At 42.8% G+C, this 27,682-nt stretch overlaps 2 protein-coding genes across 2 annotated transcripts in view; one reads left to right on the top strand and one right to left on the bottom strand.

Moving 5' to 3' along the window:
- The window catches only part of znf827 (zinc finger protein 827), a 66,322-nt gene extending 39,728 nt beyond the window's left edge, over positions 1–26,594 (top strand). The window contains exons 6-14 of the mRNA XM_010729483.3: positions 4,872–5,114; positions 7,498–7,552; positions 7,703–7,803; positions 13,270–13,407; positions 14,669–14,840; positions 15,673–15,839; positions 18,383–18,592; positions 19,469–19,646; positions 22,286–26,594. Coding sequence (XP_010727785.2) covers positions 4,872–5,114; positions 7,498–7,552; positions 7,703–7,803; positions 13,270–13,407; positions 14,669–14,840; positions 15,673–15,839; positions 18,383–18,592; positions 19,469–19,646; positions 22,286–23,312 — 2,291 coding nt within the window. The 3' untranslated portion in view covers positions 23,313–26,594. The remainder of the gene's footprint in view (positions 1–4,871; positions 5,115–7,497; positions 7,553–7,702; positions 7,804–13,269; positions 13,408–14,668; positions 14,841–15,672; positions 15,840–18,382; positions 18,593–19,468; positions 19,647–22,285) is intronic.
- Positions 15,661–27,682, bottom strand: part of mmaa (metabolism of cobalamin associated A) — a 32,715-nt gene continuing 20,693 nt past the window's right edge. The window contains exon 7 of the mRNA XM_027283771.1: positions 15,661–15,789. Within this exon, the coding sequence (XP_027139572.1) occupies positions 15,784–15,789 (6 nt within the window). The 3' untranslated portion in view covers positions 15,661–15,783. The remainder of the gene's footprint in view (positions 15,790–27,682) is intronic.

Raw genomic sequence — 27,682 nt, 5'->3', positions numbered from 1 at the left:
GGGCCGTATCTACTTTCACTCTTTCACACCGCTCTAGAGTCGGACGTAGCTGCAGTTTGCAACCATCGGAAGGCTGAACCACCGAGAGCTAGCTGGTCGAGGATCAATTGTAGCAGCAGCTGTCTGTGAAGTCTGCAGGCAAGGCTGCTGTGGCTCCCACATGACATGCAGTCTCCACACTGCAGCCTTTGAAGCGCCTGAACTCTTCACCCCTGTCTGAGCAGGTCGGCTAGAGAGCGGGAGAATAGAGAGATTGAGAGAGGGGGGGGGGGGGGGGGGGGGGGGGGGGGGGGGGGGGGGGTGTAGGGATAGAGAGATGTGGAATAACAGAGCCGGGAGAAGGGTAGACTAGGATAGCGGTAGAGGATGGGGGGCGTTAGGTGGAGAGGTTGTCATTTAGGCTCGAGCTGTTCCTCATCCTTCTTTCCTCCCGCAGCTCCTCTCTCTCATCCCACTTACTTCTTTCCTCTCTTACCCTCCGGTGTTCTTTTCCTGGCACTGTTTGATAATATCTTCCCCGTCTTTACCCGTCCTCTTTGCCTCTCCCACTGTCTGTCTCCCTCACTGTCTGTCTCCCTCACTGTCTGTCTGTCTGTCCAAGTTTTTGTTTCTCTGATGCTGATGCATCACAGTGATGCAATAAATGGACTCTGCATGCCTTAAATCACTAATGGTATCTAAAGAGTAGTTATAAATTTATCTTGGGTCTGTATCCCTCCTACTGTATATTCTCAGCGAAACAGGCTGTCACGTCCACGCAGATTCAAGTAGACACCTGAGGTCAAAGTTGATCACTAACAACAGAACATCGCACAAGCCCCGGTCGCTTTCATTCTGACTCAAAACTTGAGTAGTGCTGCGTCAGAGGGAACAAGGTACGTATAATGCAATTATGGGAACTTGGCATGCAGAACACATTCAGACACGTTGTAAAATCGAGCAACATGGGTGCCATTACGAACCACATGGAGCTGAAAGAAGCTTTCATTTGCAGCCTCTTACTCGGTTATTCGAACAAACATTTTTTAAACCCAGCTAATCCGGACAGACCTGCGATCTAAAATCGTTTCTAAGGCACACACAGCGCTTCACAAGTCGCATCCATGTGCGTTTGTTTAAGCAGACATGAATCTTTAGCACAGAGATATAAAACCAAAGTTCGCCGGCAAACAACAGCCAGGAGAACAAAGTTACAGATCAAGTTAGACAGACAAATTCATCTTTTTTCTGTCTGTTTTTGGGTGCCCTTGCTTTCCTCTTTAAATATTGATGTTGACATTGAAAATGGCGTTGTTAAATTGTCATTATCTAGTGTTCAATCAAGAGGACAACCAGCCGAACTCTGTAATAAATTAATAATAAATTATATTATTTATACTGAAATGATTATTTAGAAGTCAATTTTCCTGTTTTTGGATTTGATTTCTCAAATATGATCATAGTGTTTACCATTATTGTGTCATTTTTATTTAAACGTCACAATATAAACCACCAAATGCCAGTTTTCATTTTTGAGCCGTCCAACTATTAAACACAAGCACACACACTTAGACATAACTTAATAGCGTGCGGTTTAACCCAGTTTATTTCTCATAGTTCATGAAAAATATTTATAGATTTTTTATTTATATTTGTTAAGTTTCACTGGCACACTTTGGAGTAATATTCAAGGGGACTGGAGCACTAAAGAAAAGCTGTGATATTTATTTTATAGAAAGGGCACAGGCAGTTTTGTGTACACACACACACACACACATAGACACACACACTCTTCTCTGGCCTAATGGCAGCTGGTGTATCACAGAGGAGGCTTCTGCACTGGAGGGGATGACACACACGCTGGATTCAGGCAGACTGAGGGTTGCTTTTTATGGCTTCAGAACATTAGGTCATGACCCCGACCAAAAAGCCGGAGCTATTATCGGTGTGAGAGTAAGGCCACGTTTTCATTTGTTTTTTGTGTTTCCGTGACAGGTAGACTTCTGATCTGGCCGGGCCGCGATGCGACGCTCAACGCGGTGCCGGCGTGTTTACGATCAAATATTTTCCCTCTGTGCCACGTGGTCTCTCTGTAATGGCTCTTTGGGGTTGTGAGCGTGTTTGTGTCAGCACCGGGAGCTCAAGTACATATAGTGCCCTTTGGTACGTGGATGTGTTTTTGCAGCACACAGCAGTCGACTCTCAGCCTCTGTCGTTAGGGTGGTGATCCAATGATGGAAGCTCGCGTGTCCCTTGGTTGACCCTTACAGAGCAGTGCCCCCTCCGCCCTCCGCCCTCCTCCTCTGCTCTGCCCCTCCATCAGCCTCTCCTCGGTTACTCTTGGCCAACTGTGGCCACCTGATTAAAGGATTAGTGTGGCTGATGGTTGTCAGTGTCCCCCCACATGCTGGTTACTACCACTAAACCAGACACCTGGACCTCGCGGGGGGAGGCAAAGGGGGGGGTGTTTACACTTTAATTCATCCACATAAACACAGCCGTACACACTCACACACACACTGTTTCAGTAGTGACACGTGCGCACAATGGACTGTAGGTTCAGTCTTGGTGTCTCACACTGGCCCCGTTCAGCAGAGGAGTGGAGAATGCGAGGGGAGGGGTTGCAGGGTTAGCACAGGGTTACTGTCCTGTATCTCCCGCCTTCCCTCCAAACTTCTCCAGCTCTTCTAACCCCCCCGGCACCCTCACCCCCTCCCACTGCTCCCGATGCCCTGCCAAATTCATATATCCCATAATCGTGCTGAGTCGTCATGTCGGCAGCGCTGTATCAACCACACTGCTTTGTCTTGCTTTTGCTTGTCACCACACTGAGACGTTGCCATCACTGCAGTCAAAAGATCAGATACCTTTTGGATATATATACGGATATTAACGGATGACCCTTGCGAGGTTGTTTCTCCTCCAATCGGATTTATTTATTCATTTTTTTCCACATTAGCTGCAGCTACAGTGTATGCTTACTTTAGGCCTACATTTAATCTAGTAAATTTAGCCATAGAGACCATTAGCGAACCACTTTCTGACAACGGAATAGCTCCACATTAAGAAAATATAGCCTGCCTCGCAGTTTCCTTTTAATAGTTTCCAATATTTTTTTATGGCGGCGTATAGTCTTTTGTTTTAATATCCGTAGAGAGAGAGAGAGGAGAGCCGGTGTTTGATTCTGCGGATCGGCTCGGGACATTCCTAACAGATGCCATCTTGTCTATTTTTAGCCCGCCTTCTTCGCCTCACCTTTTGAACTCGTATGAAAAGTGAGTCAACAGATGTTTTCACCATGTTAGGCCATTGTTTATGTGCTAGAAAAACTGCCTTCAATCAGAGATTCAGACGCTTATCATGGATTCATTGTTTTGTTTTTTTGTAGTGTCTTTCCTGTTTGCCACAGCGAACCTACATGAGCTGTGACCTCCCGACGCCCTCGTGCCCTAATAATTACAAAGCAAGATGCTAACCGGCTCAGCCTGGCTTCATCTACAATGCTCATGTTTTGGCTGATGGTTGGATTTCCCTATATTTCAGCTTTAATGCTATTCATAGTTAATCTTTAATTCTTTTATGCCCGATGCTCGATTTACTTGTACATTCAGATGACGGCCTCAGGGTGTTATTTGTTTAGATTATTCCACCAGATGGGTTTATATTATCTGAATGTCATCTGTCCAAAGCTTCAGGGAGAGAAATCACTTATCCTCTGTCCAACTCGACAACATCTATATCATGTCTGTGCTTTTTGAGCTTTCGCAGAGCCTTTGGAGTCTGATGTTAGCTCTCTGTAGTTCGGGTCGTCATGATAAGCACATCTGACAGGTGATTTGACAGGAAAACTTTTCTGCAGTCGGCTCGCGAGACGTACAGTGTGCATGGTCACACATTTAAATGCAGTTCACTGTGCCTGGAAAAATTGATTTGAGTACCAAATAAGTGCATACACATTTTGTTTTGAGATCATCATCAATGTTTTTTGCCAGCTGGAATACTTTTTAGGTCTAAATGTATGCACGGAATTCCCAAAAAGGGGGAACCCCTGCGCATTTTCATGTAATTCAGCAACGCTCTCTAATCATCATGTAGTCGTGTAATAAATACAGAAGAATTTTGTATAGGAACACTTTTCTTTTATCACTTTCCTCCATATTTTAATAAAGATGAGGTGATAGAAACACCTTTCAGTATAGTTCAGTAAAGATTGCATATAAAGTAAAGTAATTAGTTCAGGGGCGGCAGTAGCTCAGTTCGTAGGGGACTAGGTGGACTGTTAGCTGGAGAGGTGCCAGTTCACCTCCTGGGCACTGCTCTGTCCATCACTCCACCATCTCTCTTCACATTTGCATGTCTATGAGCCCTTTGTGTGTGTGTGTGGTTGTATTTCGGTATTGATCCCTTGAGAAATCAATAAAGTATGCATTCAATTCTAATAATAACTCATTCTGAAAGACATACTCACAGTCTTATGTAAAACTGGCCAATACCACAAAGGTAAAATACTCCATTACAAGTAGTACTTGTTTAAAAGTATTCTCAGCATGTATTGAAGTCAAACTTTGGCATATCGTGACATATTTACTGGGGTAGGAAAGTAGAAAAACAAAAAGTTTGGATATTTTTCTTGACGCTGCTTTTTTTTGTAAAGGACCACAAAGGCTGGGATACCCGGGGTTCAATGTTGATAAATGTTGTGGAGTAAAAAGTGCAAGCTTCCCCTCTGAAATGTAGTGCAGTAGAAACTGTACTCTCCACCTCTGATAATAACTCAACATTTTTTAGAAAGGTGCCTGTTCTGTCATCTTTTACCTTTTGTTATGTACAACAGCTGTCTGTCTCTAATCAGAGTCTAACCGAGTGTCGTCTTTTTCAATCACCCGCTGCAGAGAACAACAAGGATGCCCAGTTCCAGAAGGTGAAAGTAAAGGCAGAGCCCATGGAGGTTGACCCGCCCCCTGCAGAACTCACCCCACCTGCCTCTCACCTGCTGGCCTTCAGCACTTTAGGGGCGAGTGAGAAGAGTGAGCCGATGAGTAACCTCCCCGATACGTTGGCCCGCCCCCAGAAAGACCTCTTCTCCCAGGACATATCGGTCAAAATGGCCTCTGAACTACTGTTCAAATTGTCAGGTATGTTCCTCCGAGACATGTCAGGCACACACACTGTTCTTTGAGCAACAGTAGATCCACAACACTTGCACACACACACACACACACACACATGCACACAGCTACAGCGTCTTCTTCCTCCCCGCAGCACCGCAACGTAAACCTTGGATAGTTTTTGATACTCAACCATAAAACCTACATGTTTCCATTTCCATCCTCTGGTGGCTCTGCTGTAAAGTCAAGGATATATGACATGTAATGACATCCTGCTTTTTACCTGTACGGCCATGAAAGTGACATTGAAGCAGCAGACGGCTGTTTGTATTGCTAGATTAAGACAGAGCTTTGAGGTGGAACCATCGCCCCCCCAGAGAAAAGGTGCAGATGTGTGTGTGGTGGGGGAGTCAGGCTTGTAAGTCCTGGGCTTGTGACCTCAGCTCTATCCAACCTGTGATTGCTTCACTTAAATGCCATATAGAGAAAACGAGCTCGTGTAAAATCGTTTTTTTTTTCCTCTTCTTGCTCTCGCACATATTCACAAATTCACACATTGACAGTCTTTCTTTCCCACACAGTCTTGCATGCACACCTTTACACACTCACACAAGGCCCCATGGGGAGTGGTGTCTGCACAAATGCACCCCCTCTTCCCTCCTCCTTCGCTTCCTTTCTCTCATTCTCTCTCTCTCTCTCTCTCTCTTTCTCTCTCTCTCCCTTGACTCGTTTTCAGACATGCCGGCTCAAGCACACTTGGCTGCACACGCTCTCCCCCTGCGCTTCCCCTCCCTCCCTCCCTCCCTTTACATTTCTCCCGTGCGGCATCTCCATGGCAACGTGGAAAGAGACCTCTGTCCTTGGCGAGCAGTGTGACGGAGTGGGGTGTTTAGGGTAGGGTGGGGTGTGGGTTGTAGCGGGGGGCAGAGGATAAGGAGGGTAGAGAGGGCAGCAGGGGTACGAAGTATGCCCACCCAGGGAGGCCGGGGCATCTCTAGCCTGGCAACGGCGACAAACGCCCCCTTTAGAAGTGGGTTTGAATGTGAGGGGGACTGGAACAGAGTGCGCTGCTGTCACACAATGAGCAATCAATATGAATTACCCAGAGCAGTAGGACCTCAGAGACACATCAGTAGCAAGGTCGCTCTGAACACTGAGATGGTTGCAGCTTTGAAATTCACTTCAGTACATCGCCTTGAAACTCACACATATGGCTCCATTCTCAGGCATTTTGTATGGAGGTCTTTACAGCTGAATACTGAAAACCCGTGGACTGTGCTCACAGCAGCAGCACAAGCGGTAGTATTAGGTGATTTTACAACTCTCACTTTAATTACCGCTTAAAAAAAAACCTCTTAAAATCTTTTGTGTTTAAGACTCTGACACCCTGTGATTAACCGAGAAGTTTCTGATGAGCTTCAGCCACGTTGGACGAGTGTCTCGCTCGTCATTTATCAAAACTTTTGACTCTTTTCTTTTTTTTTCTTTTTGTATTCTCCCACTAATGTCACCTGTCGGATTCTGCTCAGCTGGTGATTGATTGGTTGATCACATTGTCAGATACATTCAGGCGCTGATGTGTGAGGGAAGGTAAAAAACTCTGCATTGCAGATCAGACGCCAGTTTGAAGTTAGTTTGACAATCATCACTTAAACACACAATTTGTATCCTGAAGTAGTCCCATGATGAAATATTTGAATATATTTGCCTCGATAATTCAGACTTGCAGAGTGCGACCACACACACACACACACACACACACACACAGACGTGCCATCTGTGTAGTCTAATGCAGATCTGACCAGCCATGCACATTGTTATTTTTTTTTTAAAGATCTTCTCATATTGGTGTTGTTGGGCTTACTTTCGGCCCACAGGTCGGCAGGCCGACCACAGAGACTCCCACTTCTCCAGATGGTCAGTACACTCCTGCCGGCACGGCGAACCTACGCTTTACTAGCTGAGTTAAACTTCAAGGCATCAGGATCATATAGGTCCGCTGTCCTATAATAGCCAGGGTGCAAGAAAGTTTTAGGACATTTTGGTAACTATTTATGAACTGACAGAGTCATTTATCATGGCAGCTTGTTAGATTTAAATATCTGCCCGTGTACAGTGGACTCAGGACTTAAAAAATTAACATAAATTGAGCATGAAAATTCATTACTGACCTCTGAAACGCAAGTTTCTTAACTCAAGTTCCACTTATGAGCTTATTTTGGAGCCTGCAACGATGTTCTTCATCATCCAAAGAGTTTGCTTAGTTGCCATGGAGATGACACATGATGACACATGATGTCAGGTGTGCATATTTGTGAAGTAGATCGTAACCCTGGACTTGAATCAATAGTATATACATATACAATCTATTGTATCGACTAAGCTGATATGTTTTCTTTGTTTCTTTCAGAAAAAGTCAGCAAATCCAACAACCACAAAGACAGTAACATGGTGGGAATAAACAGGTGAGTCAGTAATACTGTAAAATAAATGTGAAACATTTTGTTATTCTCAGATTCCTGATGGGTAATAAACTGCTTTTAAAAAAAAAAAAGTTTGAATATGTGTTTAATTTAGCAGTGATGTAACTGTTAGTTTTATGTATCGTGTTTCAGTCCATTTCTGGACGAGTGCTTCAGACAATCACCCTTTAACTCGCGCTCCAAGAGCTCTTCTCCCGCAGAGGCCAGCTCTTCTACCAGAGCAGCATTTCATGGTAAGACACATTTAAAGCACACACACACACACACACACACACACACACACACACACTCTCTCACACAGGAACATGGTTAGAGTAGAAAATGAACCGCTAACTATTGTGATAAAGATTTTTTTTGGGCAAACATGTCATGAACTTCTGATTCTAGCTTCTGTTTGTTTTTCTTTGCAGTAAATTGAATATTTTTCTTTCTTTTATCATTTTGGACTGTTGGTCAGACAAAACATACAATTTCAAGACGCCATCCTGAAGCTCAAGAAGCTGTGAATGGCATTTTTCCAATTAATCAAGAAAATAATCTACAGATGCCACAGTGTCTTTTTTTAAAATAATTTATTTAACCGTTTTACACAAAGATGAAAAGTGATATGAAGCTGGTCAAAACTGTGAAGTTATTATCTGCCAACGTGCTGCTGCATCATTCATGTTACAGTATCTTCAAAGACATGCGTCTAAGGCTTCATGTTATTTTACGGAGCTCGGAGAAATAATGAATTATGCAGAGATGCATCATTATACACATGCTGTACATACGTGTGCATGCACACAACACACACACCTTCCTGCACACAAGCTTTGTAGCCTGCTCGGCACCGAAGTACACCTTTTATATATCGGTCACATCACAATTAACCACCTCCAACTTTACACCGTCTTCCCCTTCATTTCTGTTAAACCCACCTTTCCTCCTTTCATATTTAGAGCTTCATCCGGCCTTTCTGCACTCTCACTCATTTCCCCAACCTGAAGGCCTCTGCTCGGGGCATCCCCCGTCTCCCTCTCCTCCCCTCTTCCCTGGCATCCCAGAACTTCCCTCCATGTTCCTTTGGCAGTGAGAGATCCAGAGGTTAATTAGCTTGTGCCAGCTTTGCCTGTCCCTCTGCCAGTTAATGAAAATCTGATTGGCTTCTGGGTGTCAAGAGTGTCCTGAAAGTTAATTCGCCAAGCCCACCTCCCCTTTCCCTTGTGTGTTTAAGCTTCAGCTCCAGCCTCTGCAGCTCGCTCTTTTTACTGTCGTACAGTTTTACTCTTTTCTCTGCTTCACGCGTCTCCACTTGTTCTTTAACTGTGTCTTCATTTTCTCATTTCCCACTCAGCATTTCTAGTCGGTTGGTAAACACTTGTATCGCTTTCTGTTCTTACAATACGCAGCTTTAAGAGCCTCATAGTTTTAATTCATTGTGGTTATTGCTACATATCATTTTACTGGTTGTATTGTTTGTAGGTGATGATTTTAAACCTGACTGCTGGGTCATGACTGTCTTGAAACCTGTTTAAAAGGTGATGCTGACATAGTTACTGCACATATTTTAATGTATTTGACAATGCACTGGTATTTATAGAGAGAAAATACAAATATTTGTTATTATAGTCAACGTGGTGCAGTTTTGTACATTCGTGGATAGTGACTTGTGTCTGCAACTGTTTCTTTCATTTCTCACGTCTATTAATGTAGATGTACAAATGACGAGCCTTTCCCCTTTAAGCACGAAAGAAAGAATAAATAAGTAGGAGTGTGAAGCCAGTGTGACCTCCGGAGTTTTTCGTCTTTTCCCCATCAGATTGGCATTTAGCACAATCCTTCATTTCTTGTTTGTGTCCCTCTCTCTCCAGCTCTAATAGTGCCAATTAAACCATTAACCGCTTCAAGAGCCAGGCCACTCCCTAACTGGCTTAATCATCGGTGTGTTTGCCCGGGTCGTGGCCTTGAGCCGCTGCCCCTGACCAAGCCATCCCCTAGCCTCACTTGTGAGTCAGGACGAGTTAATGCTTTTTATGTGCTAAGCTTTAGCTACAAGCCCCATAAGCAGGTCCAGGATTCTCAGAATAAGCCACACACAGACTGTGAGTTTGGAGAAAAGAAGTGTGAACAGCCGGTCAAAGTAGAATATCGGGACCATGATGGTGAAAGGCAGATTCCAGTTAATGCAGGAGATCAAGAAGTCTGTGACCTGCATGCTGACCAAGGTCGCAGTAACTCGTGTGGTGTTGTGGCACCTTCACTACTTGTGTGCATGCATTTACCATCTCTCACACACACACACACACACACCTCTTTATTACAGTGATGAGTCACAGATATATTTTTACAATGGATCTGCTGCATCAAGGCAATATTTGGCATTTTTGCTCCAAATCAAGTCTGCGATTTAAACTTCTGTCAAATGACGAATCGGCTGATATACATGTCACAGCGTGCTCTGCTCATTTCATAGTCTGCGGCCTGCCATGGCTTATTTATATCTCAGAGACTACATTTCTTTGAAAGATCGCTATGAAAATAATGTCTCATCATTACTTAATTGAAGTGCAGTTTGAACTTGCTGTATCGCCTTAAAATTGAGTTCAGATAAATATTCTGTCAGTACTTTGAGTTATAATAGCTGCGTTATTCCTCTAGTACTGATGCTATATGATATGGGATTTATTTTTCCATATCATGTAGTATGATTAAGATTTTTCAGAATCAAGATTACACAAGACATGCAGTGCAAATAAAATTGATCATGTTTGATTAAAGGAGGCATTTGTAATTCCTGGTCATGTGCTCCAAAAAACAGGGCACACTTCGAATTGTTTAATGTATAGTGAATGAAGTATGAACCCACTTATTAATGTCACAGTGGTAGTAACCTAAAATAAACATTTTACTCTGATTTAATTGCAATAAATGTCTCAATATGATGTGATTGTAAAATCTACTATCGCAGCTGCAGATTCCAAAAAGTTTTAAAAATCAAATCTGAGCTGTCCTCCTGCCGGTAAACGGCTCTGGACCGGAGCAGAATCAGGCGTGGTGTTTATTCCTCAGCACGGTGCTGGTCTCTCCTCTACAGCTCCCTCAGGCCGGCGAGGGCGAGGGCAGCTAGCAGCAGCTCTTTCCCTCTGCTCCAGGCAGTTCTCAACTCCTCGGTCCTCGTGTTAGACAGAGGGCAGACTGAACGCTACACTGACTCACTGTCACCTTTCGAGGCACAAGTGGTATTAAAGAAAGCACAGGATGAAGCTAGGCCATTAGCTTGCTGTTTTTGCTTCTGTTGATAATGTTAGTTCATTTTTTTGTATGTTGATGCCATATTTTGCATATTTCCCACTTCAACACACACAGAACACTCATTTCATGGCACACACACCATGTTACTGTTTATATTTTAGATACTTTGCATATGTAACTACACCAGCCACTCTTCTTTGGTAAAAATATGAACGTCAATACATTTTTGTGCGCTTGAATCAAACCGATCGTGCCGTATTTTGCTTTGACACTTCCAAAAAAAGATGTGTGAGGGATGGCGTGACACAAATAAAAACAAACAAGCGAGCGAAGGTACACAACATAAATTCAGTAGTTTAACGGGCAAAGAGGGGATTGAATATGCAAGACCGACACAGAGGGGGAAAAAAAAAATGCTTCGAGGTTTGTGAGTCAGTGCAACAATAGCAAAATGTCGTTTCACACCCCCTTTCCAGAGTCAGTGCAATCTGCTCTTTAACACCGAGTTAACATAATACCTACCCCTGAATGTGAGAAAACATTCTTTGCGCCTCCTCATTGTACATCTCCATCCTTCACCCTCAACAATAGGATGGAGCGTTCGAGAAGCTACCACTATTTTCAGTCGAATATAAACTACATTTTGCTATTTAAAGAGTCAGAACTATAAATCTTACATGCACCGATTTCCATTTTTCATCCTTAGTAACACTGGAAATAGAAAATTAAAAAAACTTTTCTCTTTTCTTATGCCTTGATAATAAATGTGTTGGTCAAGGTCAGACTGTGTAGCATATTATCTGAACAATATAGACAATAAGTAAAAAAAATCGCACCTCCATCTGTGGAAATAGAACAGCAAATTTATAAAAGCACGTTTTTTTACCCTTGTGAATGATTCTCTTTTCATGTGGTAAGGTTTAATTCAAAGCAGAAGCTTCGAATCTTCTATAAAAGCATCTGAAAAAATATAGTAACTCTTATTTCTTTGATTAAGGACGGGAAGGCATATGTGTGTATGCTGCAGGCTTCAGAGCAAAGGACTGGTGCTTGTTGTTGACATTAAGAATGCATTTGCACTGCATCCACCCCGCAGGCTAGACAAGGAGCATCTGTCAAATGGTAGCAGACAGGTTTCAGTCTTGTGGGTTCGCAAATTAGCCCATCAGTTGTATCCGTTGTTTCAGTGAACCTGAAGGGAATTAGACGTTTTATGATTACAAATGTCAGGAAATGTTATCGGAAAATAAAGCAATAGATTTATGCCACATGTTCAGTGTTTAGCTTTTAGTTTACCTTTTGAGTTTTTTGGCTGTGATATTTCAACAGAGAGTACTAAGGTGCCAAATTTAAAGCAGCCAAATGTCAATTTATACTTTTCTGTATGAAACGTTCATTAACCTTAATTGGATTTTTTATTTTTATTTTTCCCCCCACTTGTTGTAAAATGCCACGCGAGAGTGTGTCGTCTCTTTCGCTGTGTCATCTCTTTAATTCTTGTCTGCGTCATATTCCCCCCGTCCCCTGGTCGTCCTCCTGCCTCCTGTCTGTGCAGTCGGGTGGAGGCAAGAAGCAGAGTATGTAGCATGCAGGCTGATTAGCATGGAAAACCACACAGCCTGCATAGGAGGAATCAGGACTGATGGGAAGGTGGGAAGGCACATGGACACAGAAAGAGAATACTGTATGAGATTATTACAGCTGGGTACAACATGTTTTATATTTCGCGTGTGTGTTCATTTTCTTCATATGAGCTTATTCATGCTTAGGTTAGAAGCAGATGTGGGGGGTACGTGCACATAGTAACACATACAAAAAAAACAACAAGATGAGGTTTTATTAGGGGCCAGACTATTTCTAGGCCAGGCGCAGCCACTTCCTGGTATCTCAGCTGACATGCTGTTTCCCCCTCGTTTGTAGTCTTTGTGCTAAACTTAACTAACTTCCTGTTGGCTGTCGCTTCATATTTAGTGCAGACACATGAGAGTGGTATCACTCACACTCTCAGTAGATGTTCTTTTAAGAACACATGAATGGAAGCAGCAAGACAAAGTCCTGTATTGTATCGTTTCAGCTGTTTTATGTTGTTAAATTTCATTTTAGATGGATGTCATTCGGGAGTCCTGGTGGTTCAGACACGCGCTAGACTGTAATCACAGTTTTACCTGGTTTAAACGTGACTTTGATTGCATTAATTCCCTCTGCCGACCTGTTTCCTGTCACATCTCAACTGTCTCTTATTGAATAAAAAGTAGAGGATCAGGACATGAGCACACACCGCGGCAGCGTGTTATGGTTTGGTGGTTACGTTTCCAACATCAATGCTGTGTTCAACTCAAGTTACTTTTATTTGATTTATAGGCTGCGTGACTCCGCAGCCTTTGATCCACCTGCAAATGCTTTTTGTGGCTGATTGTGCCAGCGGTGAATGATGAGTTTGGTTTTCTGCTTTATTCATTGTCCAGACTCAGAAAAGGATGATGGCGAGCCGGGAAACGGGATTGCCCAGTGGAAACTAAACGAACAGCTCTTCCCCTGTCCTGTCTGCGGCAAAGTGTTCGGCAGACAGCAGACTCTTTCGAGACATCTGTCTTTACACACAGGTAAAATAAACACAATAACATCGTCGGCGTATGTGCGCACCACTCCATACATTTGCATATCTTAATGTATAGATGTTACCTGCTGTGTTTGTGATCGTGTGTGCTTGTGGTTGTGGAACACGGTAAGTAAATAAGGCTTACTAGACTAGATTACCCTTCCTTTAAAGAGATTACTACCATGATTAGTCTCACTGGGAAAACTGCCCGTCTAATTACCCATCAAGAGGGATGCCTCACAGAGTATACACACACACACACAGACACACACACACATACACCAGTAACTCTGATGCAGCCTCGATTGGTTCCCTCTTTCATTTTCTCTCCCTCACTCACAGACACGGGAGACTTCCTCAGGATGAAGCTATACACTCCCCTGTGTCCCGATTACACCGAGTTTTCAAACTTAGCCTCTTCTTTGCTCCAAATTGATCCATTCTACCCCATCACGGTCTGCGGAAATCCATCTCTCGGCCCTTATTAGGCGGGGGGAAAAAAGAAAGAATATCCTGCATAAACAATTTTATTTAAAGCAAATTAACGCTGGATTTGAAATTTATGCAACCTACTTGAGATTGCAGACTAAATCACTGGGCGCACAAATGGAGACTCGTGTACAAAATGCCCCCACACAATTGGACATGCTCTCACATTTTGCGTGCACACACTACACGACACACACACACGCCATCTGAGAGTGTTGGCTGTGAACAGCTTGGCCACACCACAGAGAGCAGAAGCAGGGGCATATGTCAGTGTGATGGTCTTTTTGGTTTCCCCGGCGACATAAAGGTTGCCTGGCTTCATGTCCTTGGGGCAAATGGTGTGTGTGAGCGTGTGTGTGTGTGTGTGTTTGAGGGGGAGCTAGAGGGAGACGATGTTGTGTTGTTGTGTTGGTTTGTTTTTGGGATAAATGGAATGATTGTCTTTTTGTGTTTTGATTTTTAATTTGGTTTTCCAGTGCTCACAAATCAAGTGAAGTTATGTCTGTACATGCTTCTAATTTCATCATCTTTTGGCTTCAACTGGAATATTTAAGTTCCCTGAAAGTTTGATTTTATTTATTTTTTTCTTCCTCTGCCCAAGATCAGAGTTACATTTGGGGTCAGACAAAGGTGAAGCGGTGTTAGGCATTGAGTAATTAAGTTTAAACTCGCTTTAATGGTTTCGAAAGCTGAGCGCAACTTCATGAAATATCATCTGAGTTGATGTTTGCATTAACCGAGGTCTTGTGTGTGTGTATGTGTGTATTTCGTTGCAGAAGAGAGGAAGTACAAGTGTCACCTGTGTCCTTACGCAGCCAAGTGCAGGGCTAACCTCAATCAGCACCTGACCATCCACTCTGTCAAGCTGGTCAACACAGACGCTGAGCAGATCGTCAGTGCTGTTACAGCTGACTCTGCCGAGCGCAAGAACTGCCCCTACTACTACAGGTACTAATAACAGACCAAAAAAACTCTTGTTAGGATGTCTCTGCGCTGTATCTGCTGCTAGATCCCAAATATATCCTAATATAGTCATCGATTTAATGTCCCGCCTCTATTTTTGTGATTCATTTATCTGAAAGTTATGCTTTCTCACTTGTTGGAAAAGTGTCAAGATGACAACACTACCACACTCGTATCTTCCTTAAGAGGATGTATGAGGCTACAGCCAGGAGATGGCTAGCTTAGCTTAGCATAAAGACTGGAAGTAGGTGGAAACAGCTAGCCTGGCTCTGTCTAAAGGTAGACAAAAAAATCCACCTACCAGCATCGATAAAGGTCACTAAACATGTTAGATTTGGTTTTATTTTTGGGGGGTTTTCAAAAATAACATTATCAATAACCTCATATCAATATATATCAGTAACCCCCCTGTAAAGATTTAACTATTTCTTGTTCAGATGTGGTGATTGTGTGGCAGCTATACTCCCTAATGTGTTTTAGACGTGTTGGTCAATGAATATTAGACAGTCTTTATGCTAAGGTAAGCGTTTCCTGGCAGTAGCTTCATCTTCTTGATCTTCTCATCAAATTCTCAGCAGGAAACAAAATGTTTTACTATTATTAAATCATTTTATGTGGCTCATGATCTGAAAAGAGTAACCATGTCTGCAGCGTGTGAATATTGTATTTTTATTCATTTTTAACCAGATTAAGAGAAAATGCGTCCGCACTGTATCAGTGAGCAGTCTATGTGGGCATAATACAACACTAACGCTGGCCGTCTCCTCCCTGTTATTCTTGCCATCTTCCTTCCTTTTCCTCTCTGTTCTCTGTCCAGCTGCCATGTGTGTGATTTCCAGACGGAGCTGAACGCCCAGTTTGTCAGCCACATGTCGCTCCATGTGGACAAGGAGCAGTGGATGTTCTCACTCTGCTGCAGCGTCTGTGACTACGTCTGCATGGAGGAAAACGACATGAAGAACCACATTAGTACTGGACATGCAGGTAACCGAGTCCATGATGATCCGACTGCATTAAGCATGATACCTCTGGGTATAATGTAGGGTTGCAACTAATATTATCTGTATTGTTGTATTCTGTATCAAGTCTATAACGTGCCAGAAAATCTTTCTTCAAATTGCAAACCAAGCGTCCAAAACATTAACATATGTAATTTACTAGTATTATATAACCCACAGAGAAGCAGCCAATCATCCCAGATGAGAAGCGGACACTATAATTTGGCTTTTTTGATTAAAAAATGACTTAAACGATTAACCGATTTTCTAAATAGTTGCTTTGTTCGACTTTTCTTTTATTCGATTAATCGTCTCGGCTCTCTGGTAACGTCTCTGTTGCCGCTGGTCATGGCGAGGTTCTCAAACATGTACTGGATAGTAGCGGAGTACATGATTCAACCCCTAGAAAAAGATGATTTATGGAGTTATTTTCAAAATTACTCTCACATGTTAGAGTGGGTGGTAGCTTACACATTGTGGCTCTTGTTCACAGCTCAGAATAGAAATACAGTGCAGTACTTGGACAGTGACACATTTTCTATTGTTTTGGCTCTGCACTCCAACACATGGGGGTTTAAATTTAAACAACGGCAGAGGTTAAAGAGCTGACTTCTAGCTTTTTTTTTTTTCTTTTTTTTTTGCAGGGCTTTAAGAAGTGGAGTGTTTTTATACACATAGTTACTTCAGTTTGTCACGATAAGTTGATCGTACCTCCACGATTAACCTGTACGTGTATTTAAACGCCCTCGTATTAAAGCTGTTTTGTACTCTTAGAACTGCAGCTTATTATTATTATCGATTAATCTGCTGATTATTTTGAAACATTAAATGATCGACTAATTGACAGATGGTTCTTCCGTTTTAGGGTTTGTACAGAAGAGAACCAACACAACAAACACCCTGTACATCCTAATATAACAGTAATTAACGCGTCATAAACACAGTCCTGTATCATTTTGGCGTGCACAGAGAGACATGCAGTAAAATTGGGTTTCACACACAAGCCTCCTCCCGCCGACCTCCTCTGGACTTTTAAAGCTGCTGGTGTGAACCCCTGATGGTCGATATGAGTGTTTTTGTCTAAAACAGCTTTGTCCAGTTTATTGCTGACGTCTTGCTCTTCCACTGCTCCTCGGTGTATGCCTGTGTGCTTGTTGTGCTTATGTGTGGGTGGGTGGGATTGTCTGGCCTAGACAGCTGAGGGGTCTTTCAGAGGCCACAGTGGCCTTGTTTATCTGAGAAGGTTGGCCCTTATCGTGCCTGTGGGGAAAAAAATCAATAGGCCTTGGGTCCTTCGGAGACGAGCTGGGTTTACGATGCCACTGTGGCCATCTTTTATGTCTCTCAGCCCGGCTTGGCATTTATCTCAGTCTCGCACAAGATGGACACCACCAACAAAAACACGCAAATGTACAGTGGCCCGTAGTAAGCTCACATGTTCCACCTTCTATATGTGGAGATTTTAATAATTAGTCAAAGTCCAGCCCGGTTTGTTAAAGCCTCTAACCTTCGGGGGGTCGGGCAGATCCTGACAGACTTTTTGTCTAGTCAACTGTGTAGACACGTCCAGGCAGGAGATGGCTGTGCTCAGCAGGCGTCATAGTTTAAGCTGAACCCCTGTGAAGACTGGACTCCACACGGGTAAAGAGTTGGTTGGGTGCTATACTCCATAGGGGGGAAGGTGGTCAATGTGACAGTATTCTTTGATACTCTTCTTTATTTCATGAAAGTATTTTGTTATACTTTTTTAGTTGAAGTGTGTTTTCAAGGTTGAGGCCCACTGGCTCAGAGAGCATCTTTTTTTTTTGCTTGCATTTTACAGCATTAGCCTTTTTGGATATTGTAAGAGAAGGAGCGTGTATGTTAAACACTGCAGCAGAGAAGATAAAAGCTTCCTCAAGCTGGTTCAATTCAGTATTCAAAAAGCTACACTGAACGACCCTGGTGTATTTAGGTTTGATTGAAGGCAATTAATCACATCTTCTCTTACTGCATATTTCCGTGTGTGTGTGCGCCGCATGTGCACTTCACTGCATGTTTTAGACGCCGTCTCTTCTGTGTGTGTTCTGTATTAAAAAGATAGGTCAACCATTTCAGGATCCGTGCAGCCTTTTCTCTCTCCTTTCACTCCCTCCTGAGTGAATGCCCTTTGTTGAGCTGTGCCCTGAGATGCTCCCGCCATCTTAGCTCCTTCGGCCATGACCCACGCTCCTCACCCCTCCTCCCTCCGTCTCGCCCCCCTCCTCTTCTAATTCCCTCTCTCTCTCTTCCCAGTGAATTGCAGACTTAGAGAAGGGGATCAATAAAAACACACTGCATCTTGATTTGACTGGCAGCAGGACTGTCAAGGCTGCCTGCTTGTATTCTGTCTGTGTGTATGTCAGCGTGTGTATGCATGAACATAACGACGGGCTTCGCCGAAATGATTTTTCGGCATGAAAAATGCAGGTTTTCACTTGATACGGCGCCATTTTTCTTCAGCACTGACAATGATTTCTTACTTTCCGTCATCCGTCCTCTTGTGTCCAGGTCTGAACTCAAGGAGTCCCCTCAGCGAGACCAAGAGCACCTCGTCGTCTCTCTCGGCCCTCAGCGATTCACTCAACAGCTCAGAGGGCGGAGATCTCACCCACGGTAACGAAGAACTCAGGGGCCTCCTCGCCCCGCCCTCCTCCGCAGGCAGCCAGTCCAGCTCTGGAAGCCACTCGGGATCAGGAACTGAGGACAAGTCCGACAAAGGCAAGGAATCTGGGAGCTATTATAACCAGACACACTTCGTCATTTTAAAGCCCATGAAAACTTAAAGTCTGAAGCATTTAAAATATTGCGAAACGCTGATTGGTGCGACATCACCTAGTTCCAAATGGCCCCACCCGCTGAAAAACAGAAAAATGGAAGAAATCTCAAATGTGAAACTGTCTCTCACTTTGTCACATTGCGTGTTCATCCTTCATAGTAAAAAGATGATTTAGAGAATCTGTTTTCAAGGCCTCTAAAGCTATAAAGCACACCTAAAGTAAAATTACCCTCATCTCTTGGACTTAACACTTGTTCTTTGGTCAGAAAGCTGCTCACATTTGGTGGGAGAAGACATGGGATCATTCTTTAGTACTTTTATCATTCAGAAATACACACATCAGTCCAGAGAGGCTGCAGAACATGACACACAATTTCTGAGGAAATTAGATGTTGACTTCATTCACTTAATTGTGTTCATATGTGGCCTAATCCAGGCTGTTTTGTTTCTTAAGGAACTTAACACACTGCCAGTTTTACAGTTTTAAAGATCATTTTACAAGTCATGAGGAGTGCTACTTGCCCTGTGAGACAGATGTATCATGTTTTCTAGCTTTAAAGAGTCAGCCCAGAAGATGTCGATTTTTCTTGATGATTGCATGATGGGAAGTGTAGGATCCATTGTTTTTGAGTTTGAGTATAGCTGGGAATCTTGCTTATACACTATTTATGTAAGTGGGCTTTTCCTTCCGTCTGAACTCCCTTTGTCACTGTCTCAGATTTCAGTCACGTTAAGTCTGAAGAGCACAAATTCTCCGATTTCAAATAATTTGACGACAAAGTCTTAACTCACCCTCTCCCTCTTTCCTTCTTCTGCAGGCTTCGAGTGTGTCTTCTGCAATTTTGTGTGCAAGACGCGTAGCATGTACGAGCGGCACCTCCAGATCCACCTCATCACGCGAATGTTTGAGTGCGACGTCTGCCACAAGTTCCTCAAGACGCCCGAGCAGCTGCTGGAGCACAAGAAGTGCCACACCGTCCCCTCCGGAGGGCTCAAGTAAGGAAAGCAAGTACAGACAGAGGTTCCTAACTCCGCCCGTCCTTCCCCTCCCTCACCCTCCCCCCTCCTCACCCTTTTTAAATTCACTGCACACATAAACACATGCACACTATACACACATCCATAGAGCACTACTAGGGGTGTGCTGTTTACGGCATCTTTTAAAATTTGGCTACATTTGGATAAAATTGTTTTCATGCATCTCACAGTGATGTCAGTTATTTCATGCATAAAATGATGGATGTGAATTAACTCCAGTGATGCAGAATGATGGATAATTTCATAGAAATGAGGCTGGCTGACATTATCGAGGTTCTTTTTTTTTAATAAGAGCTGATTGTAGCGGCCATACAGATGACACCTGTAAACTTGTATTAACAAGACAGAAACACAGATTCATACTCTTATTTGAAGATTATTCCAACCATGTGTCCTTAATCAGTTACCCTCACTTTAATGTTCATTATCTGCAGCCAGCAAATGAAATGATACAAGCTGTAGTTTTGCTCGACAGCCTCGCTTGGCAAGTATAACTTATTAGACAGTGTACTCTGGGTCTGCAGTGGCTGCTTTGAACAGAAGGGAGAGTGGAAAGGAGATGGAAATGGGCTTCGCCTCAGGGTCTGTTGTTCCACTGCCCACAGCTAACAGCCATGCCAAAGAAGAATATGTGATGAAACCTGCGTTCCAGGAAGCTACTTTTCTCCTCCCCGAAAAACAGACATTCGGTATACTGAACTGTGTGTTATATAACATTTGCTGGCACACCCCTAGAATATAATCATTTAGATCCACACGCACACACACACAAGTCGATCCTAATGTGTATAAAACAAAACTAATGCATGCTTTCAAAGCGTACATACATCTGATACTCAGCATGCATTTTGTGGAATGAACTTTAAAATACAAACCAAAACATATCTCACACTGTAGTTTGCATTCCAAAAACTCGTGCACACACATATTGGATATAGTTTTTTTTTATTTTAACATGTCCCTAACAGCCTAGTTTTTTTTTCTAATACTGGCTGTTAATGTAGCGCTAGTCTCCTCACATGCTTCCCTCTCCATCTCCATCCTCCAGTCCCATAGGAGCCTTTGTTGTACTGTGACACGTTTATGTCCCATTTCAGGCCTGTCAAGCTAACATAAAGCCCATCTGTTGATCTCGAGCATCCACACACACACTGACGGCGTTAGTGTCTGAATTTAGTCTAATCCTAATAATGTATTTTCACACACATTCACTTTTAGGGTAGGCTTAAAAAAAACAACAACATATATTTAAACTCTAAATATTAATTCATTTCAAGTAACACAAGCCATTTTTTTTTGTTTCTTCAGTTCTCATAACGTCTGTGCATGTGCAGAACCATCGAGTATCATTATGATTACCGCCTCATCTTGTCATAAAGATCTGTGTTCTACATCTTTTTTTTTGCTGTGCAGCTTTCAGAGGAGTTAGTTCTTAACATTGACAAAATATCTAAATGTAAACTAAGGAAGCTGCGAACACAGTCACACGGACTTTTATACTGTAGACGTATCCCGAGGATGACGGCAAACACACAAGAAGCCCCCTCCCAATAGATCAAAAATCGTCACACGGCATCTCGAGTCACCAACTCGAGCATTTGCATTTGTAGCGTGTGAGTGAATACATGTGAAGGAGTTTTTAAATGTTTCTTGTGTCTGGTGTTAATGTTTTCGAAGCCAGATTTCTTGAATCTAGCATTGAAAAGGGAAAGAAACTTTTTTCTTTTTTTTTTCTTTTTTATTCAAGGGAGGAAAAATAGATGGAAGGACTGAGCTCTTGATTTTTTTTATTTTTTTTTATAGTTCGACTCAACTCAACATCATTGCTGTTCTGTTTATATCTGCACATGTGGGTTATATTTTCAGTTCTTCAAGATTTACACAGTCTCCTAATTTATGTAAACCACATTTCTATTTATTTGCAAAAGCAGGCAGGATTCAGTCTTAACAGGAGTCAAATGAGTTAATGGACCTTCAGGGCAAACTTGTTTTTAGATAAACTCCTATTGCCCACACTTTCTGACCCCCATGGTCCAGATAAAGATGTTTTTTTTTTTTTTCTAGACCAGTGTGTGTACACGTGTATACACTTGAGCAATGTGAAGTGTTTCTAGATTTGTAGGAGTGTGTAGAAAGGGAGAGAGGGCCTTGACCATTTCGAGGTTTTTCTGAGGTGATTCTGTTCTGCAGGGTTTGTGAAGCGCTTTGGGGCCCAGAGCAGATGAAAGGTGCTATTTAAATGTAAGTGCCACTCCATTCCTTCATTTCCCTTCATGTCCTACTGCTCCAATCTTTTCTCCAGCCTGTCACACACCCCAACCTTCTCCTCCTCCTCCTCCTCCTCCTCCTCCTCCTCACACACACACACACATACCTGATCACCACAATTCTCCCATCATTAAACTGCCACACATACCACCATGAGCACACAGAACTGCACGACACACACTTTTTCCTTTTACCTGTCCTCCTCTTCATCATTTTGTGTTATTCAATTTAAAGGTGTGTCATGTGGTCTTGAATGTACCTCTTCAACTGTCTTTTGCTTTTGTGTGTCGTGTCCCCCCTCCCTGCTTCCCCTGTGCTGCATTACCCAGGTGCCCTTTCTGCATCTACTCCACCAATCGTCCAGCGGCCATGGAGTGCCACCTTAAGACGCACTGTAAGATGGAGTACCGCTGCCGCATCTGCCAGGGACTGTGGCCCGACCAGGCCTCATTGGAGGCCCACATGCGCGGGCACCGCCTGGGCAACCACTACAAGTGTGAGCAGTGTGGCTACTTGTCCAAGACGGCCAATAAGCTGATCGAGCATGTGCGCGTGCACACGGGCGAGCGGCCCTTCCACTGCGACCGCTGCTCTTATAGCTGCAAGCGCAAGGACAACCTCAACCTGCACAAGAAGCTGAAGCACGCACCGCGCCAGACTTTCGGCTGCCAAGAGTGCCCTTTCACCACCACACACCCCTTCGTTTTCAGCCGCCACCTCAAGAAACACCAGAGTGGAGGAGCGGGTGCACTGGGCGGAGGCTTTGGAGGAGGAGGAGAAGAAGAGGAGGACGATGAGGAGGCAGGAGAAGAGGAGGCACTCCAGGGAACATCACCGGGGGGCTCGTCGTTGCGGAAGAGCCAGGAGAACTTCCTGTTCGGCGGAGGAGGAGGAAGCAGTGGGGGGAGTGGGAGTAACAGCCCTCTCATGAGTCTAACAGCGTCTCAGGCGCTCCAGTCCGTTGCCCTGTCGCTCACATTGGGCAAGTCCCACCAGCTGGACGCCGCCGGCCCTCTGCACTGCTTGGTCAGCACTAACGGCAACAACGCCACCAGAAACCCCGGCGGCGGCGGCGGCAGCAGCAGCCCCTCCCTCTTCCTCCCCTCCTCCCGCCACGTGTTCGAGCAGTACAAGAACTGCGACCGGGCGCACCTGATCCCCCTCACCACCCTGTTCACCCACAACAGCCGCTTCACATTCCACTCGCACCTCCACTCCAGATGGCGGCCCGCCACATCTCCTCTCCTCTTCTCCTCCAACTCGGCGTCCCCCTCCCGCTCTCCACCCTCACCCACCTCCCACAAACACTCCTTTCTGGCCTATCTGGGACTGATGGAGAGGGCCAAGACTGTTTGACCTCACCTAACAACCTCCTCTCCTTGCGCCCCACCCCCCCCCCCCCCACTCCCCACTCCCTACTCCTCGGACGGTGGTGTGAATGACACTTGACCACTGCAGTGGGAGCAACGTCTTTTCCAATCAGACCAGCAAAATAAGCTGGACCAGACAAACATATTGAAGAAAAAAAAAACATTTATAAGAGAAAAAGGCTGTACATGCTAAAAATGCATTTATATCAAAAAGCTGCTTTTCTTATCAGTTCTATCGATTGAATTATTACTACTTCAACTACTACTCTCTATTATCTTTTTTTTTTGTTCCGTTTTTAAATGTCTGAATGACCTGGACCCAGTTGCATTATCTGAGGAAACTAACGTATCTCAGTTTTATAGATATTTTTTCTTTAGTTCGTTTGACGAGATAAAAAAGTTGAAAAAGACGAAACAAAAACTTGCAAGTGCTATATTTTAGTGCATTTTTGTCTCTCGCTATTATGCATCGAAATAGCATGCCCTGTTTCTGTGTTTCAACTAGCTTTGACGTCATTAGGAAGCTAAATTCGAGATATCCTGAAGTGTTAGCGGTGCAACGTGGACAGAACCAATGAAACGGAACGCTTTTCATTGGAAAAGGCACGTTTCCAAAGCAACGCCTCAAACCACGCACTTACTTATTTATCAGTCTTGTACATAGTTTTGTAGCCCTTCCCCTTCCCATCTTTTTGATTTCCGTTGGTTTTTTTGTATAATGGTGAAACCATATTATGCATAGCTGTCGCCTGATATCGCCTCTGTCTCGGGATAAATCTCATTTAAAAGGGTTGTTAGCAAAATTTTAATAGTTTTTCCTTTTTTCCCTTCTTTTTTTTGTAAGCTCACAAAACTGAAGATAAGCTGTGATAATGTACATAAAGAAAATCTTCAATCTGACCTATCGTGACGAGAAACATTCTACATTCAAATTTGACTGTAAATGTAAAATGTTGCCGGTGAATTTGCACTCACAGGTGAAATACTCATGACAAAAGTGGAAACGTTTAATTCGTCCTGAGACCAGGTGGATATCAGTGCAGCTTCATATGCAGAACTATGTATCACGCACCTATACTTAGAAGAGATATATGAGATAACTGTTTTGTGGAGGTGACCGGCGCCGGGTTAGCGAGCTACACCCGGGTCAGCCAGGGTCACCACAGGCCGATTCAATGGTGCTTTTTGGAGCTTTTTGTAATTTTTTGTGTACAAAAAAAAAGAAAAAAAAACTGTTCCAAAATGACTTGAATGAATGTATTTTTGTTTATGTACATGAAAAATGAAGCGATACACAGGCGTGAACAGGGACGTCTTCTGTGCTGGAAAAGACGGGAAAGTTAAAGTGTGTTTGGTGGCCTTCTGTGTCTTTTTCTTTTGGGGTTTTGTTTTTTTTTTTGGTCTCATTTTTTTTATATTTACTTTTTTACTGAGCCTTTTACATCATAATAAAACATTTTCTACTAACATTCATAGAGAACCCATTGTGAGAAGAAAAAAGAAAAAAAAAAGCTCCTGTTAGGTGCAATGATGAAGCAAAGCCATTCACTTGTACAGCGTTGTGTTCAATGGCACTGGCTTCTGTTAGGCTGGCAGACATGGTACTGCTTTTTGCCCCCTCCCCTTCCTCCTCCTGTCAACTTTTTTGAGTTTTGATTGCACTTAATGTAGTTACACTTCAAGCCAAAAGCACTTAAACCTTTTAAGTTTCCTTTTTATTTTTAAGTGCAAACTTAGAATCCACCGAGTTATTACAATGTGAAGTGGACAGTAGTTGCTGGAAATGACTCAATCAACACCCCTTTAGTTTCACATGTAGACATTCTAGCAGTGCAAAAAAAAAAAACAGTCTGCCTCTGTGAAATCGGAGAACGTAAATGAATAAAAATTGCATGAATTAGACGGTAGAGGTCAAGCTCTCCCTGGGAACTAAAGGTCCCAGGCTAAATTGTGTTGAGCCAATTTTGCACAGTGCTGCACTTTTTGATTAAGAGAATATGTATTTATCCGTAAAATGCTCAAAAAGAAGTATGTTTGCGAGACAGGGCAGCATAGTACAGGCATTTTATTTTGAAAAGAAGCTTTACCCATTATTGATTGAGCACTTGTGTTTGTAAGTGGTCTTCAAGCCAAAATCCCTTATTTGTAAAGGGATTGTTTTTTTTTATTTTCCTTTTGTCTATTTTACTCATGCGTTTTCTTATAATGAATCATTGTTGCTTTTTTTTCTACTTTAAATCATGTCAGATAAAAATGTTGATTGGACAGAGAGAACACGGGATTGTCAAGACCAAAATGTAACTCGCAGGCAAGATGTGATGTTAGGATCGAATCCGTCACGTCCTGCTCTGGAGCGATGCCTCGATTGTCCCTCCTCCCACCCACCCCCACCCCTCTTACACTGCTGTTTGTTTGTTCCTTTTTGCTCTGTCAATGTCTGGCATGCTGTCTCTGGAGTGAAAGGAGCATCCCTCCAACACACACACACACACACACATATACAGTCACTCTCCTTGTACTATCTACGTTATCTTTTATACTCTAGTGCCACTTGGTGGAAGGAAACCACCTGAGACTTCTGAGAATGAGTCAAACTAATTGTCAGGGTCCAAAATGAAAAAAAGATAAAGAGTGTATCCACTCTTGACACCTTTTTAAAATGTCTGCCTTTTATTACAGTGTAATCATGAATGGCTGCACTTCTTTGTCCCCCCTCCCCTTAGTTTGAGTGTAATGTTTAAAAAGGCAACAGGGCTCTATCCTTTTATTTTTTGAAATCCAATATTCTTAAGCACTTATTGTTTTTTATTTTGCCCAACTGTAAGCAGCACAGTGACCCTTTTTTTTGTTTGTTTGTTTTAAAGCTCGACTACCTTTTCAGCACTTCAGAGTATGCATGACATTTGCCCTCTCTCTAGTTCTTCAGCACTTAATTGTGTTTAAAACTAACTCCCTCGGTTGCATTTAGTTAGCATCACACTGCACTGTCTACAATCAGTTCGCTTTACGTTTGGCTGTATTTTATGATTAGAAAAAGGCTCAACTATCTTATCTTTTGGCACTCGGTAAAGATTGGTATGTGCTGTACAAAGCTTTTTTTTATTACTCCATTGTTAAGGCTGTACAGGGTTGTGACGATAACTGGTAAATAGATCATTTGTACTTTTTTGGTTTTGTATTTGTTTTCTTTATTTGGCATTATTTTATGTTCAACTTGCCAGATCTAAATGTAACAGGATTTGAAAGTAAAGCTTACATCAGATATTAACGTCGGTTGTTTTGTCGTTTCTCTGTCGTTCATTCTTTCCGTCACCTCAACGCAGTTTCATTCTTGCACTAGACATAATGATATGATCTTCTTCATTTCCTAGCTAAGTGACCAAAACGCTCATTGCCTCTCATGCGTAAACACAGAGCAACTGTTTGATTTTAAGTTTCTAGTATTTGTGCTTCATATAACAGATTTAATACAGTGTGCATGATACAGGCAGAGCTCAAATTAAACTATTTTTGTTTATTTCTAATGCAAAGTTCATTTGCATGTTGAAAAGTAATAATACTGCTCCTGATGGTTATAGTTTGTAAACTCAAAATATACAGTAAGCTTCTGACATTTACCATCAACAGTTATTCTCTGCTGAATATTTGAAAAGCTATGTTTAAGTCTATAAAGTCCAATAAACATGACGCAGTCATAAAAATAAAAGAAATAAACTACAAACTTGACATCCGCTGCAATGAACTGCAGCGTTATGAGTGCTGCAGACAAAATCTTTTAACTAAAATAAATAAAGAATATTTAAATATATTCAATATAATCTTCTACATTAATTTAGACAAGAGTTAAATTGGTGCAAAATAATTGGAGCGCAATATAATTTCACTGGAGGTCAATAACGAAAATACTGAGCTAACTCGGTTCCACTTATTTAAATCGACTTGCAAAGACTGCGAACATGAAATGAACTCAAATTCAACAAAAGCCTTGGTGCCCATTCAATATTCCTCTCAGAGAAAATATGTAAAGACATAAAAATAAAGACTGTGAAGAGATCAAAAGCATGTTTCAGACCAATAAGAGCGGCAGAAAAGAGCAGATATTCAGCAGGGAGACGGGGACATTGAGTTAAGGAAAAGCACTGATCATCTTTGAGGGACACAGCATTCTCTAATTTATAACAGCGGCGTGCCATCATAATAATAAGGAATAGGATCTGTCATGGTGTCTAGCTGGTGTTTTTATTAGACCGATGGGAGGTCTCTCTCCCTCTCCTTTCTGTGTTGTAGTAATGAAAGTTACAGCACGTTCTCGCCCAGCCAAAGGTTGGCCCTGCCTAATGAAAACAGATGAAGCAG

This window comes from Larimichthys crocea, chromosome X (assembly GCF_000972845.2).
Source record: "Larimichthys crocea isolate SSNF chromosome X, L_crocea_2.0, whole genome shotgun sequence".
Taxonomy (NCBI): Eukaryota; Metazoa; Chordata; class Actinopteri; family Sciaenidae; genus Larimichthys; species Larimichthys crocea.
Note: the sequence above shows the minus strand (reverse complement) of the source record. Positions and strands in the feature narration are given on the sequence as shown.